The sequence below is a fragment of the Macrosteles quadrilineatus genome, unplaced genomic scaffold, assembly GCF_028750875.1.
Source record: "Macrosteles quadrilineatus isolate MER2022 unplaced genomic scaffold, UCM_ALF_1.0 Scaffold_9__3_contigs__length_116548681, whole genome shotgun sequence".
Taxonomy (NCBI): domain Eukaryota; kingdom Metazoa; phylum Arthropoda; class Insecta; order Hemiptera; family Cicadellidae; genus Macrosteles; species Macrosteles quadrilineatus.
The window spans coordinates 69,612,621-69,630,174 of record NW_026542602.1 but is presented as its reverse complement, the minus strand read 5'-3'; the positions used below and the strand labels follow the sequence as shown (position 1 = coordinate 69,630,174).

The following is a 17,554-nucleotide window of genomic DNA, read 5'->3' as shown; positions in this document are numbered from 1 at the left end:
CAGGGGCGAAGTTACACTATTACACTATTTAACGAGCTTATTTACAACCATCGTATATATCTTGATAAAACGAATAATTGTGTTTATTGAACCATTTTACGCTAATGTATTTGACGATTGAAATGGACATTGTATCATTTGTACCTAATTCATGAATAAAATATGTCTATGCCTAAATTGTCAATTGAAACTGCCTATGTTTTCCTTATTGGAGAAAAGTAAACTGTTGTAGTTTACCTGGTTTATTCATATATTATTACCAAATTTGCAAATTTATTATTATTTTTTGCTTTACACATTTTCTATTGCAAAACTTTTCCCTTCGCCGTGGAAGCAAACCTGTGAAACCCAATGTTTTTTTACAGGGAATAAATCTGACATGATTAAGGAAATATTTTAGTAAAAATCCAATCAGATGCATAGAAATTCACTAGTCTGTTGGTTTGCTGAATAATTGAATTTATTTCTTTGTTCCTTGATTTCATTGTTTCTTTTATTCATTAAATTATCTACTAGTTTATATAATCCGATTTTGAATCGGGATTTTCTGAGGAGATTCGTGTCATGTTTTTAATGAAAACTTGTTTACAAAAAAACATACCGATAAATTTCTAAAAATATCCCACTGCAATAATGGTATTTAATAAAGTCAGCTGTGCGAAAATAAACAACCCTGATCCGGCCAATTATATCTAAACTAAACTAAAAGCTTTTCACACCACATGATGTTCTTAGACTATGCGTTCATTTTTACAGGAAGAACCTAATCATGTGTTTTAGATTTGGATTAGACTTATGTGCAAACACACCATACAAACATTTTAAACTATAAAAGATTGAGCTTTAATAGTTCGCAACATTTTAACACAACTACTACAAATAAACCGAATAGTAGTCGCATATACAAATGAAAAGCATATACGATGTTGTCAAACCTTTTTCTATTAAAAGTGTTCTAATTCATTTTTCCTCTACTTTTCCCTTTAAATTGAAACAAGTAATATATCTGCACAATCTCTGGAATATTATCTTTACAATTACTGTAAAATATAATAAAAGATTGTTATGAAAAAATTTCTACCTTAGAAATGAGAAGACGGCGAAGATGCTTCGAAGATGAGCGAGAAGTAAAAAGACTAATTGAGGCATCTGCTCAGATAACAGTGGTTAATTAGGGGGGATTATGTTAAACGTCTTTTACCTGCAGACTTTGCATGGCTTTGCTTTGCCAGAAAAAGGAGCCTTTGATGTAAATATTATGATTCAGTAAAATATATTCTGTTTGCTGCTTAAGAAACATGTTTGGGTTGGTAATTAAATTAAGAAATGTAAACATTTATTTTTGAACATTAAAAAAATATTGTTTTAAATTGATGAATTTAATTTGTTTCAGTGAATTTCTCTAGACTGTAGGCGGAATGGAAAGACCTAGACCCGGGACCGACATTTTATTTTGTTGTCTCGAGAGACCAAAAACACTATTAGCTCAAATGTTTGCATATATATGTCCTTGAACAATACAAATCGTGTAGTTATTGTCCGGTTTTGATTAAATTTAACATGAATGTGTAAAACTGTATAAACTTCAATGAGTTTTCTTACCAGCAAGATCGGGTCATAGAAACTAGTCGTTATGGGGGTTTTCAAGTTTTTCAAAATTGTTTTGTTTAAATTTTCACCCTTAAAATATGGAAATACCTAATTTGTATTGTAACTGTCGGCCGGAGCTTAGAAAAACAAATAATTTGGCAAGCATTTCTATGCAATTAAATGTTAGGGAGAACATTCCAAAAAACTGTACGTTTGAAATTCCCATGGTATTCTTAGAGATTAAAAAACTGTTGTAGTACGCTTTGTTCGTAAATGATATATATATATATATATTGATCAAATTATGCAAATTATTATTTGTTATCTATTTCATACCAAGCTATTCAACAATTCACAAAAAAAACACGCTTATTTCCTTTCTTTTAGAAGCAAATATAAGTACTCAAAGTTAAAATATTAATATAAAATGAGGCATAAATACGACTTTATTATGGAAATATTTTAGTTAAAATTCCATCAGACGAATTTAGATTCGCGTAGTAGGTTTTCTGCGGTATGAACTTATGAAAAGTTATATTAATATTGATTTAAATTTTACTGGGTGTTCGAAAATATTTCTAGCGTTTGTGCCCCTCAGTTTTGAATCACTAGACAACATATACTAACGTACTTGTGTAGGTATTTTACTGAATATGGAGTAAGTATAGAAAAGTGGCATTTTTGGAGAGTAAATGTGGATGTTTATGTAGCTGTGGCCATTTATTGGAAGTTAAATGATCTAGGGGAGATGAACCCACAATCAAGCAACTGAACTTTCTCAGAATCAAAACGGTAACCTATGGACCTTAAGGACTATAACCTGTAAGGTATTTAATTACAAAATATCCAGGCTATATGCAATAAGAATGTATTTTTAGGATTTCTGGTTTTAAAATATTATATCTTGTTAACAGAATAGGCCTTTAATATTATTCATGAAAAATCACAATTTCACTCACGTAAACTTCGCGTTGGAAACCAATTTGCCATCAATGGCGACTTCGGTAATGTCCCACGTTATAACTTTATTTATGAAAGATTGGATTTTAAATTGTCGACCTTTATCCTATTCAAGACGTAGTTTCCTCTTACGCCACATTTATGTTAAGGCCTGTCAACTGCAAGACTACGTAGACGTTGAAATTAAGTTGTGTTTTACTAAAGGCTTTTCGTTGAAAAGGTCAAAGGTTAAGGGTCAGGATTATAACATCCTTGTGAGAAATTAAAGTGTATTATGTATATAAATATTACTGTATTAATATTCTTTATTTCGTTACAAAAAAATACGTTAATTCAACACATATACTTTTGAAATCACAATTGTCTATAAAATGTTTGAAATAAGAATAATATTATATTATTTATGAAAAAACGATTAACTTGCATATATCGTTGACTGTGTTTTCATTATTTATGTATACTACAGAAACACACACAATATCTTTCAAATTTTTACACTTAATATCTTTTTGCGATAATTCTTTTAATGACAAATTCAATAAATTATAAAGCAATGCTGTAATTTAGCACTAAAGTTGATACAAAGGTTTAAGCAAATATAAAAACACGATAGTAACATTTCAATTATTTTGAGGTTTTATGTTGTAGGAATTTTCAAGTTTGGCTACAAAATTGTGGGTGTTCCCTCATAAAATATATATTGGTATAGTATCAATATTAGTGGAACCTTGATAACAAGTCTTTCTTGGGGATGATCAAATTTTACTTTTTGAGGTTGACTCCTTATAGAGGTTTGCAATAACATTTAATTGAGGGTAAAATAAAAGCAAGGGTATTTGAAAATGACACCTAATATCATGGGCCCCTTGCTATTAATTTCTTATCGAGGTTCCACTTAAGCTCATAGTTGTATTTTTTTCAATTTAATTGTTGGCGGAAACTTTTCAGCTTGATGCAAGTGTAGAAGATCACTTAAAATTAACCTTGAGAAACGTTGGATGAATATTCAAACAAAGAATTAGATAAGTTATCTTCAAGTCAGTAAATCTACCTAAATATTTGCTAAAAATTTCAACGACAAAGGCATCAGCAACTTCCTACAAGCACCTTTTTTCGGCCAACTTTAAGAACGAATTTCTAAATTTGCATTACGTCCTTACTCTTTCCATAATTAATCAATTTATTAATAAGGTAAGAATTGTTAACAATCTACATCCTAACGTGAGTATAGGCCTAAGTAGTTTTAATTTATTTAATAGGCATACTTTTTCCAGAATACAAGGTAAAATACTAATTTAATATTAAAAAAAGTATAGTTAAAAAATTAAATCTAGCTGAATTTTTTTTCTAAAACTTACGAGATACTTACCAAAACATACTTAGTTTACCTATTAGTAACAAAACGTTAAGGCGTATTTTATAAGATAATGAAAACCCCCTACGCTCTTCTACATTTAATTTCTGTCTTTCAGACATACATTGATATTTATTACGCCTAAAATTACAAAATAATTATATGTATTAGTTTATTCTTACAAAACCCTGCAAATCTGGTAAATGTTTTCTCGTAAAAAATGTTAAGCAAATAGCTCTATATTGTTATTAAAATTGATTCACAAATTTTGTAAATTAAACCTAGAAGAATCAGTATTTAACTGATATACCAGTTTATCGTAATTACTATTGATTGGTTTAGTTCTTCCTTTATTAGTGGCTAAGCCGCTACTCCAAACACTCCTTAAACTTTCACGAAATACTCAGCGGAAACACAAGCTCCCATTCATTACATCAACAAGGTAAAGTTTTCTCTTACAAAAGACGGTTGTTTTGAGTTAAATCCCTCTTTAATCAAACATTGTTATCTTTGCTGAAACGCGACGACTTATAATTGTCTTTTTACCTTACGTTCATCTTGGATCCACGTCTTTGTCGTGTGTTTATAAAAAAAGGTATTTATAAAATTAATGGTAATAGCAATATAGGGTTATTGATACTACAGGTTTTTAAGGGGCTAACTGTTCATAAAATAGTCAGTCTGGTTTATTTTTAGGTGAAGACTAAATTGTCTTTATTTTCAATAAAAACTTCTCATAAAATGGTAAATTTCAAACTTGCTTATCGTAAATCATTCTATATATTAATTAATAGGCAAGCATGTTTCTTTAAAAAGAAATTCCTCAGCTCTTGTGGATCGCAGGCAAAATCTACGCATTCTGTTAGAAAGATATTTTCTTGTAGGAGTGCCCTTTTTCAATTTAAATAGGCTCAAAAATAAGCAGAACGAATTAATTTTAAATTTTAAACAAATTTACATGGGTCTTATGGGTTGCCATTTTGGTGACGAAATGACAACGAAATATTAACAGAAAATCAAATCAAATGGAAGAAATTCCAATTACACGTTTTATTTACAGTGTGGGGTGAAATTAGAGAAGTCTGTACATTACATATTTTTGGTCGAGTTTCAATCAATGACGACCTCTAGTACTTATTATTACATAAACATGTCGTATACAATTATTGAATGAATTAATTGAATTAATTTAAAAATTAAATCAATATTCGATTAAATCAAACAAAATAATAATTATTATATGTAGTTTGTTCACAAAAAAAATTATTAATAATGCCTATGCCACCAAGCAAAATACACTATTTAGTTAAGTTAAATTTATAATATTTTAACCCAAGAGCAAATCCACGAGACTTTAGAGAACATTTTTAATCGAGGTAATGATCTGAAGATTTAAATGGACTTGTTAAAATTCTAAATAAATTATCTGTTTAAGGAAAAACTGTAACTTGTGATAAAACAATATTCTGGAAGAAACCCGTTTGAATTTCACTTAAGGCTGTGTTATGCTGGGAGCGACGTGAAACAAGAAAATTGCCAATTAAAATGTCTAGACGACTGAAAAGTTTCATATTACTCCATACTTGTACCTTTTACTATTTCTTAGACAAACTATCATTTAATTTTATTTAAATTACCAATCAAGAGTTTATTTTAAGTTTTAAAGACTCACAATGAATAATCTTTCTAAGCTCGCTATTTAATTAAGTTTATATTTGCCCCTATTTTGCGTTGATTAATAGTTCAACCAATTTAAAAAATGTATTATACTATCTGAAAGAGTATTTATAAAACATAATACATTTTTATTTAAAGTCTTAAACAATTTTGATTGAACCAATACAATTAAATTACAATGTAACTAATATTCTTAAGCATTACTTCTCCATTCTAAAGCTCTAAAAAACAACAATGGGACCCGTTCACGAATTTCGCATTTAAATAGTGTTCAAGACTTGTTTTCGAGACAAAACAAATACAATACAATACCCTTATAACTTTCAAATACGAGTATTATGTTTGTTGTATATATTTATAAGGTGAATAAAACTACTAATTTGCAGTACACAAATTAAAATTGTGGCTTTTAGTTCTACATCATAAAGAGTGCTTGATAAAAAATATAAAGAATGATTCTACCCAAGACATGTTACAGTTATTAAAATGTAGCATACTTGAAATCCTTTTTCACAAAATATTTGTCTATTGTTAGCAAACTGACTGTGTTTATACGTTCAACTGAATGATCAGCTGTTAACATAACGTTATAAACCAAAGTTGTTTATAATCACTGAATCTTTGGTGCAGAAGCTCCAATATGAACTAAAGTTTGCAGTTGGTGGCAGCCAATCACACGGCAAGGCTAGTGTGACGTTGCCACATCGCCAATGGCAACACTACCTAATTAAAATATACAAAGCAATATTTTCAAATCAGGTATTATTAGATTTGGCAACACCGCACCGTTCTCATTGGTCCATTCAAAACCATATGGTAAATAGGCTCCTCCCTCAACTGCAAACTTATGTGGTCCCGACTTAACTGTTTCGGTAGGCCGGGGCTGCGGCGTTGCCACATTTCCCTCTGTCTTGTATTAATAGTCCATGGTTGTGTTTATACTATTTAACATCTGGAAGCTTACTCATTATTTCTCATACTACAACTTAGGGTTTTACTAGTGTTACAATTTCTCTTCACTTTCAGATGAACAAGACCGGGACAGATTTCAGCTCAGCTGTGCTGATGTTCAACTGGGTTGAATATTCGGTGTTTGGCTCCATGTTGATATTCTCTCTGCTAATTGGAGTCTACTTCGGATGGTTCAAGAAACAGAACACCGTGGCTGAATATCTGCTCGGGGGCAAGAAAATGGGCGTCTTTCCTGTCACCATGTCTCTAGTATTTAGGTACGCTATGTTTTGAACACTGTGAAAAACTATATACACAAGTAAAGTATTTGTTGACGATGTTGATAGATACCTTTTTACTCTATTACGCTATCAATGATGTGATTAGTGATCTTGATTCATTCTTTTTTGATATTTTCAAAATTACTAAGACTATAAGCTCAACCATCTGTGGATGTTAAAAGTAGAATTGCGAAAGTAAGGCATTACAACCCTAATTGCTGTAAAAATTACTGTTCAGAATTTATTGCAAATTTTGTGATTTTCTCTACAAAGTACCATAAAGCAGAAGTAGTGATTTTACTCCAACTGCTTACCCATGGCAAGGGTTGTTAACAAGCTACTGATAGAAAGTATTTATTAGATTTCTTATATAGATTATTAACTTATTAACATCCTTTGTATCTCCACCAGCCATGTATCCGGGGTGACACTCCTGGGTATCCCTGCGGAGATCTACTCCTACGGGACTCAGTACATAGCAATAGCATTCTGTAACATCGCCATGCTGTTCTTGGTCAACTATCTGTTCCTCCCAGTCTTCTTCGATCTCCAGTTAAACTCTTTATATGAGGTAACGATCAGTTAAAGCCTGAATACAGACAGTTAAAGTTGAATGATAGGTGTTCATGTGAGTGCTAGAGTGCATTTTACTGTATTCCATAGTGTAGGTATATCATAGCACGGCCACCTTCAACTCCAGGCCGTAGCGTTCGAAGTGGCAACACTATCAGTAAGGTTGTATAACAATATGAATTACACACGAATAATTGAGAGCCTCCTGTCTGCTATGTTAGCTTATAGGTCGTCTTGCACTAAACATACTACTTTTAACGTTACCAGTTCTACTATGGTTAGAGGTAAAAGATGAGTGGAGACTTCATTAACCTCATCCTGTTTTGTAGCATTGTAATAAAACAAATAAATAAATTCACTACCCACACCTATCAAGCCTCGCTTATTAAAAACAATGTGACAAATAAGATTGTAATCGTCTTAATTTTAAATTAGAGTATAGATATAGAAAGATACGTGTGCGTGTACACAGTACATGTTTTATAATTGCTTATGGTATATGTTTTGGTTCAATTTACATCAAATATTTGTAGAAGTTGGTTTGTATGACTAAATATTTTTTATTTGTTGCAGTATTTAGAACTAAGGTTCAGCAAAGGAACAAGAACTTTTGCGTCCCTTATTTTTGCAATATCTCTGGTAAGTTATTAATATTGAAAAACTATTAATGTGATAAAATTATGTTATATAGTTAGTGGTAAAAAATGTTCACAATATATTTGTCTAACAATTTTTACAAAATCAATATCTTACTTATGTTTCCATGTGTTTTGTAAAAACAAGAAATATCTTTTTATTTTTACAAAAGATACTGTAAATACATATTCTAATTAGTATTTTATTTGAGTTATATCTGTATAAACATCATTTCACAGTATGAATGGGAGTTTACCACCCCAAAAATAACATAAGTACTGTTATGTATACAAAAATAATTGTTTCAAGGATTTAAATTGCAATATTTTCATACGTTTTCCAAGATATCGGAAATAATTTTAGAATCACAACTTGGCTTGTTGTATCATAATAATTTAATGTATATTTACTGTCGAAAAAATATTGTTAACTCTAACCATCCATTTATTTTCAGGTTATTTTTATTCCAGTTGTCATCTATGTTCCTGCTCTAGCTTTTAACCAAGGTAATACTATATTCTATAATTGTTCTATATTGTTAAATACATTGGTAGGGCATTTTATTTCTTTAATTACTTTTCAAAACTTATCAATTCAAGTTAAACATTTTTGTTGGAATATATTTTGGCTATTAAATTCACATATGATCCTTTGTTGCCAAATTGATTAGCCTTAATAAGAAACAAACTGAAACGATAATAATTTCTACACAATATGGACATAATTAACCTCACAATTTTCTTCAGCTGATGTGGGTAATAGAATGATTTCATTTGACAATGCTATCATGTTTCCAGTGACTGGAGTATCTGTTCATATAATAAGCCCCATAGTGAGTTTGATATGCATCTTCTACACTTCATTTGTAAGTATATTTCCATGATTTTATTATAAGAATTATTTACAAAAATAATCATATCTGCAATAACACGATTTAAAGTGTCTTCAATAATATCATAAATATCAACAAAAACAAGCAAGATAGACAAACAAATAAATGCAAGATTATAGATTTGCTTTATCACCCAATTGTAATACCTCCTGCACATGGTCCAAAGATAGCCGTGGGTACCAAAATTTAAAAAAAATAATTTTCTTCATACAGCAGCAAAAACAGTAGTTATTTTTCGTTGCGGGTCTAAAATACCTTTTTTCCTCCTTAGGGAGTAAAAGGCCTAGGGAGTTCTGATGTTGTAAAATCAGTTGTAAACTTTGATTGTAAGCAATCGCATGTATCGAAATTATGTATCTATTGACTGGGTTGTAGCTTATTGTTGCATTCTTGTTTGACACATGGATAGTATAATATCTATCCAATAGTCAATGATAATATACTAACACAATTGTAATAGACGAAAATAATTAATTACTTACTAAATCGCTGCTTGTTGGCATTAGCAAAATTGAAAACCAGTTGGAAGTTGTTTTTAAAGAGTTTGTTTTACATAAAAAGAATTTTCGTTTTTAACATAGTTTGCTTGGATAATAATAGTTCAATGACAAAAAATATAGTTCATCACACGGGCAAAAAGTGTCTTTTAAACTCTCACTCGTTTTCTGACCTCAGCTTTGTTGTAAAACTTGATCTTGGGTCGAAAAGAGTCACTTTACGCTCTAGTGGTGAAATATACTACAGTACATTTTTATTGTTTTTACTGGTATGCAGGGTGGACTGAAAGCAGTCTTGTGGACTGACACACTACAGGGAGTGTTCACCCTCTCGTCCACAATGTTCATCGCCATCCTAGGTCTGCTGAGGGTGGGGAGCATACAGGAGGTATGGAGGATCAATGACGAAGGAGGCAGACTGGAGTTCCTCAAGTAAGTCCTCTGCAGTAGCGGTTCCATAACATACTAAATTTTAATCAAAATTGTTTGAACCGTTTTTGTGAAAATCAGATTCTTCCATTTTTTTATGAGTTCTATGGGGAAATCACCATTAAAAATCAAAGTTTCAAATAAATTTTACACTCCTAGAGATAATTTTGGACATACATACTAAATTTCATCAAAAACTAACCACAGCTCTGTAGCTCTGTACTCATCCTCTCACATACATAGAGACTTCGAAAAACAACTTTTTGGAGTTCAGGAGCACCCAAAATGTATCGAACTAAAACTCAAACTCAAAAATGTTGAAGAAATCAATATTTTGTCCATATACTATGTACAAGAGGAGAAAGTAAAAAGCAGTGTGCTTGGTGAATTATGTAATACTTGTATATTTATGGATGCCAGTCTTAACTATTTTGTAGAGATTTTGATGTTTATAAGTGATACTGCATTATTTCCAGCTTTGACCTAAATCCATTTGAGCGCAACACATTTTGGACCGTCTCGGTTGGTTCGGTGTTCTTCTGGTTGGCTCAGATAGCCGTCCATCCTGGGGCTGTGCAGAGGTTCATAGCAGTATCTACCATCAAAGAGTCCAAAGCGTGAGTTGAAAGTTGTATATATATTTTTTTAAGAGGTTGGCGGCCTCTTTTAACCTTGCATTTGTCCGTCCACATAGACTACTACAGATCTGTGCGTGGAAAGTATCCAGAAAATCAAGGGGTGAGCCGGTACAGACAGTACGAAGGTGGACTGTATTGACAAATTTGAGTGGCAGTGACCAGGATCCGAACCCACGACATCGCTATCTTGGACCCGTGTCCAACAATAAGTCCGTGACGCTACCAACTGAGCCACCGACTCACCTCAACCTATATATCTATAATAATATTGGCATTTTAAGATATTAACCTAAAATGCATACATTTTAAAGTCACAAGTTCCAGGTTTCCACCAGTAAAGATTTTAAATACTTATATTATTTGAGTTTTATAGACTACTATCAAACTAAAACGTGTGAATCCCTTAGGTTTAAACTGTGGAATTTGAGTGATTCCCTTAACAAACATATTTTCTGGCAATTAGTGTGTATGAATCCCTAAAAGACACCAAGAACTGTATGGAAGATTTGCCCTACTGGTAGGTAGGTTAGCAGATAAAAACTTACTTTATTCAGGATAAAGAAAAGGTATTTACTGAGTCGGCCTTGGGTGATGCCAAGTGCAAACATCCAAAGCAGGGCCCCTTACAACCAAAAAGGTTGTATCCCTACAATTATAACGAACTAAAATCTCAAAGTATAATACTAGTATTTATACTTCCCCTAATTTTTTTCACAATAAATTCACATTACTGATGTAAAATTTACACTATTTTAAAATTGTTTTTGTATTTTGTACCAAGTAAGTGCGGGGGCTTCCCCACCCCGCATATTTCTCACGTACCTAAGGCCGGCTCAGGGTTTTGTACACAAGATGAATTTATTTTAATTTTATCAAAATTCTAGTGTGATGTTTTGGAGTTTCATCGGTTTCTTTGTGATCAAGTCCTTGGTTGTTTGTATCGGCCTCCTTCTGTACGCAACTTATCATGACTGTGATCCTGTAGCAATTAAGGTGAGTATTATATGGTTAAAGAGTGTTTAATTTGCCAACACTTTACAGTAGAGTACTTAAATGTTTAAATTCCAAAGCTGAATAACAAGATCACAATATACTATTCTTAAATAAAAGCATAATAATTGAACACAAACTAACAGTCAACCTTTCCTTAAGACGCTAGGCTTTCTTTTTTCATTACTCCAGGATGGGCCTAGGGGTTGCGGCATTATCACTTAGATAAAATCCATTGATGATGTGGTTGGATTGGAATTCAGGGCCTCACTGCTATATCAGCTTACTCCCCGACACTTATCATTAACATCATTAACACACAACTAAACGTGTAAATAATTTAACGTACCGGCACAGAGAAGTAAGGTACAGAGGAAATTTGCTTATGTGTTGACCCGTGGGCTTTCAGCTCTGTTATTTTGTGCGTACATGTACATAAATGCTATGCAAAATATACTTGTGACGAGCGAAGAAGAACCCAAACAACAGGCACTGTGCGAGAAGTTCTACTATCTCACAGAACACTAGGAGCGTTGTAGTAAATTATGGCAATGGAGAAAGGAGTGCATGGAGTGTTAGGGTGTTGGACTATGTCCTAGACACCACTTAAGTGCACCAATGAATAATTTCCTCTGTACCTAACATCTCGGTGGTACCAGCAACCATAATAATTATGTGAATAAAATGTTTACATTTATTTGAAACTTTGACTTACCGGTGCTGTGCCAAATATAATTGGATATTCTAGATGGTGAAGAAGACCAGCCAGATTCTACCGTACTATGTGATGGACGTAGCCAGGGACTTCCCGGGATTAACAGGACTATTCATATCTGGAGTGCTCAGTGCTGCTCTCAGGTCAGTCTACATTACTTACTTTTATACTGTATGATAAAAGCTGTCTCCTGGTCCTTTGTCTACCTAGGACTGACCCGAGCCTTAAACTATACAGTTCCCAAGTAGACTGAGAGTCAGAGAAAAGGTTCCATCGTACAGACTGTCGGCTACACACTATGATTATACACAGAAATCTTCTAATACACACCTTAGCATTCATGTTTACTGAATTCATTTTTCATATCTCGATCAGCCACACTACTAATGTTTTGTCCTCAGCACGATGTCCGCTGGTCTCAACACAGTAGCTGGTACGCTGTACGAGGACTTTGTCCAGTTTGTGTTGAAGGGAGAGAAGTTGTCTGAGGCCTCTCAGTCCCTCATACTCAAGGTCATTGTGCTGGTGCTGGGTCTGGTCTGTGATCAGCCACAATACAGGTGTTGTTTTGTCCTCAGCACGATGTCCGCTGGTCTCAACACAGTAGCTGGTACGCTGTACGAGGACTTTGTCCAGTTTGTGTTGAAGGGAGAGAAGTTGTCTGAGGCCTCTCAGTCCCTCATACTCAAGGTCATTGTGCTGGTGCTGGGTCTGGTCTGTGTGGCGCTGGTCTTCATTGTGGAGAAACTCGGAGCTCTCTTTCAGGTATCTGTGTTGATGATGAATACTGATAAGCATGAAATAGAGTAGCATAATAGTCACAGATGAAACACACAATATTTTTACACTTAAGTGGTGAGTAGCACTATCTTTCCGAATAACCCATCATAGTATAAGTTTTTCTAATGTTTATGTGTTTACTCTCAATAAAAAAACCTTTGTATTATTTCTCATTCCTTATCCTTATCTTTCGTCACTAGAAATGGTGTTTATCTTTTGTTTATAATATATCCTTGTTTTTTATCGTAGATTTAATAAATCCATGCATGCTTGGCATTAACTATAAGTTCTAAGCTCTTTTGAACGTGGATTAAGGCTCATGACTCATACTGCTTTAAATATGCATAGCAAAATCATTTTATTGAATACACTTTTGGTTATTTACATTTAATTTTCATATTGTTTTACATGACAAGTCGTTATAACGTTACGTTTCATACTCCTATAAAATTATGTGAGGTAAAATAAATCTACCACTCTCCCACAAAAACTAACTATGAAATGTACTCTCTTATCTCTGGAAGTTAACCTATAATAATTTATTCAACAGATGGCGTTGAGTCTGATTGGTGTCACGAATGGAGCGTTGGTTGGAGTTTTCTGCTTGGGACTGTTTTTCCCTCGGGCTAATTCAAAAGTAAGCTAATTTAATGAACTTTCATAAATTTTTAATTAATTTTGATTATATTTTATAAGGAGTTTTCTGTCTAAAATAAGAATTAAAATAATCTGATTAAATTTAAGAAGAATAACTAAATATGGGTTATTTTTGTTAATAAACAACAACTATTCCAAAGTGTTTCACAATAAGGTTTTTTTTCAATTTAGTGTTTTAACTACAACCTATTTTTCTAGGGAGCAATCGCAGGTGGTGTGGCAAGCTTGCTTGGCATGTCAGGGATTGTCTTTGGTGCTCAGTGGTACATTGCACGAGGTCTTCTCAAGTTTCCAGGAAAAGTTACAAGTGTGGCAGGATGTCCAGCTAATCTCACTGCCTCTCTGGGTTTCAAGTAAGTTTTGTAAAACTTGATTTATTTGGTGGCAGTGTTAATTTTATAGTATCTACAAGTAGTTATTTTGTATTTAAGTATAACGTAATTTAATTCTATTCTACAGATAGATTCGACGTTGGCTAATCACTTGAATTACTCAAACTCTAAGCTTTTAGAACTTAATTACATTATGTTTCAATAACTCATACTTCATTGGCTGTGGTTTGCATGTAACACGGCATGGTGCAAGAGACTTTTGCGACCCCTTCCCTGTATGGGGACTTTTCTCGTCATTGGGCCGCCAACAAACATAAATTATCTTGCACCTTTGAGCTCAGACTTACTGGATCAATTTACTAAAGTGGCCTTGAAGTGGTCTCATAAATAGTTTGAGACTGAGGGGTTATTTTACCAAGAAAGATGTGTTTTTTTGTAAAAATATTAGGGTAATTACTTTAGAATAATTGTTGTGTTTGTTAGTCTATGATAAAGGCATATGGAACACTAAAATTCATCGCAGTGTGGGACTTTGATAAAACATTAACAAGGGAATATGTTCAGTATTTTTAAGCCCGAAATTGAAATTCCATCATAACCCAACATGACATAACCTTTCATTTATTTGTATATGTTTTCTTACTTTTTACTGTTCCGTATAGTGCGTGTCCACAAATACAACTTTATAAGCATTTTCAAACAGAAATAGTGTCACAAATTCTCCTTACCTAGTGGGATGACTACGTATGCAAAATTTATTGGATTTCAATGTAATTTTTTCTTTAAAGGTTCGGAGGCCTACTTCACTTTACATTTGCCCGGTCACAGAGGCCTGTGTGTGGAACCATAGACAAAAAGGAACATATCCAACAGTACAAGCGTGTAAAAAGTAGTGGCAGGTACCAGGATCTGAACCCACGACATCGCTGACTCGGGCCCGAAGTCCGTGGCGCTACCAACTGAACCAATAACTCAAGATTCTTCAACCTAATATTAAATAGTGTCTCTTTTTCAGTGCCTCAGCCAATGTTCAGACCTGGACCGGTTATGGAACTCCTGTAGTTGCTGATGAGTCAGTAGCCCTTATATTCCAATTGTCCTACATGCACTACTGCTTGGTCGGTTGTCTGATCGTGTTCCTTGTAGGACTTCCTGTCTCTTACCTAACAAATCCTCAGGATCTCTCCTCCATGGACCCTCATCTCTTCTCTCCTCCAATACGAAGGTTCCTGCCTCAGAGACGGAGAACATCAGTCAAACCATCAAAGGAAGACTACTTCCTTGTCAGCACAGAACCATTGACAAAAGACGTCAAAGAACATTTACAAGAAACTCAGATGACAGGAGCATAAATAAAGGGGTATTTTAATTTGTGTTTATTTATTTCCCCTTTGACTACAACCGTGTATACTTCTTTAGTAGTAGGAGTTTTTAGTGATGGAGTAAAAAATATTTTTTCTGGCAAAAAAAATTAGATCAGTCGCTTGAGTATTCATCAATTTCATTTACTGCATAAGAAAAGTTACTATTACATATTATATGGTACTCAAAAAGTCTGCGAATTTTTTTATCTATTGCAGATTATGCATCAAAGCAGCTCAAAAAATTCTTCATTTTGAATTATTTTCTTCACTGAAGACTGTACACAAAAGCAGTCGGAAGGAAAATCTCAAATTAGAGCATAAGTTTTGAGTTGGACTGGTACATTATTAAAGTACGTCTCCGCTGGTAAAACAGAGTGCCACAAACATGGCCTCAAAAGATTCGGCCTAGCCAAACGGTGGTGTGTTAAAATCCTATTTTTGGCTATTTCATTATAACATTCTACCATAAAATGGGGGATGTATTAAGGTGTCACTGATCAGACAACCTTGCACCAAAAAGAAGAAGAATTTTTAAGTGAGGTGTGAAATGGTGGCACCTGACGAGAGAATATTCTTGACATTACTAATCCACCACCTTCTGATAAAATGTTATCTAATGTCTAGTGGTGGGTTGTATGGGTTAAATTATATTTGTTGGGGAGCTCATACTTTTCGGTAGAACACACGACAACTCAACTCCTTAATGCTTTCGAATTTGCAGGGTGTGGATGGAATCTGTTGCTGATGCATGGTGACGGATTGATGGGAGGGCACAAAAAGCTTCACTTCTAGAAGCATAGATAAATTTAGTATCTTAAATATATGCTAGAAGTTATACCTCTTCAGGGCCCGATGTCGTGGGTTTGACCCTAGTACCTCCCTCTACCTTTTATCAGAACAGATCATCCAACCTAGTAGTGTAACGGCTCACCCCTTGCTTTGCTAAATACGTTCTTCGCACAGGCTTATTCTATGGCTCATGTGGACGGGCAAATGCAAGGTAAAAGAGGTGGCCAACCTCTGAATAAATAGCATAAGTCCAAGTATCTCCTCTGTCTCACGTCGTTGAATTTAACGAAAATATATGAGGGCCTTGTTAATATCTCATATCTTATATGATGTGCTGAGAGCCCATCCAGATCAGAGATCTGGGCATCCTGAAGGCATAGCAGTTTAATGAGTCACATGAGCATGCAGATAGTATACAGTTATTACAATCTTCTAGGTTCGAATGATCGGTGAATGAGCCCTTATACAAGTCGGTCAAACTCTCGTTCTTTTATCGCACTCTTTTCGTGGTAACTTTTTGAAACGCTCTTCTTTCAAATCTACTTCACTTATCATCACTTTCATCGGTCACTTATCTCATGTATCAGTATAATAATAAGCCATCTTATTTGGCTATTTTCAACCAGGGTTAGACTTCACGGTTTTACCCTACACACCGTTAAATTATATTAATTATATAATATTATTTAAATATTTTAATATTAATTATTGATATTTAATATTATTTAAATGAATTTTTAATATTATTTATATTGTTTGCCTCTTCAGCTAAGTACTCTAAACAATACCAAATAAATGGTATCAGCATTCTGAAACATACTTTCTCCTATAAGTTTGTCAACAATCTTTATCATGGGTAAGCGATGAGAGTAAATATGATTTTTTATAGTTAAAAATCACAAAAGTTGCAATAACTTTTGTACCAGAATTGTTACAATAGGGTGTTGTACTATTTTTTTTTTAGAATTATAAGGACCATAACATACTAATTTTGATCAAAACAAGTTTATCTCAAAAAATCTGATTTTTACTCTTGATGGGATTTTTATGGAAAAAACTTAATTTAAAATAACTTTTGAACCGTAATTTTTACAGAAATAGGATTCGTACCATTTTGTTCAGAATTTAAAGTGCTACAACACACTAAATTTTTATCAAAATCGTTCCTGCCATTTTTGAGAAAATCCGATTTTTCCGTTATTGAGGTTTTATAAGAAAATCTACGTTAAAATTCAAAATTTAAAATAATAAACAAATGCCTGGGGATACCATAGATTAAAACCTACACACCAAATTTCATCGTAATCGGACCAAAGGTGTAGGTAGTCCCTTGCTCTGTACACATACAGACACACACACACACAGACAGAATAAATAAAAAAGATTCGTTTCCAATAGATAAATTTACATCAAACACTCAGTTATCTACAACATTGTATAAACAAGTCG

General features: G+C 33.3%; 1 protein-coding gene across 1 annotated transcript; it reads left to right on the top strand.

Annotated features, from left to right (window-relative positions):
* Positions 1-6,612: 6,612 nt before the first annotated feature.
* Positions 6,613-15,306, top strand: LOC129003907 (sodium-coupled monocarboxylate transporter 2-like). Its single transcript, XM_054432244.1, has 13 exons — positions 6,613-6,810; positions 7,225-7,384; positions 7,960-8,025; positions 8,477-8,528; positions 8,820-8,887; positions 9,689-9,843; positions 10,317-10,457; positions 11,363-11,471; positions 12,217-12,326; positions 12,762-12,948; positions 13,514-13,600; positions 13,819-13,973; positions 14,968-15,306. The coding sequence occupies exons 1-13, from the start codon at positions 6,647-6,649 to the stop codon at positions 15,302-15,304; spliced, it is 1,791 nt and encodes a 596-aa protein (XP_054288219.1). The 5' UTR covers positions 6,613-6,646; the 3' UTR covers positions 15,305-15,306.
* The last annotated feature ends 2,248 nt before the right edge of the window (positions 15,307-17,554 follow it).

Coding starts and splice junctions, on each gene's coding strand:
- LOC129003907 (XM_054432244.1), top strand. CDS start 6,647: ATGTTCAACTGGGTTGAATATTCGGTGTTTGGCTCCATGTTGATATTC. Junction 8,026..8,476: donor TTATTTTTGCAATATCTCTG/GTAAGTTATTAA, acceptor ATTTATTTTCAG/GTTATTTTTATTCCAGTTGT. Junction 11,472..12,216: donor GTGATCCTGTAGCAATTAAG/GTGAGTATTATA, acceptor TGGATATTCTAG/ATGGTGAAGAAGACCAGCCA.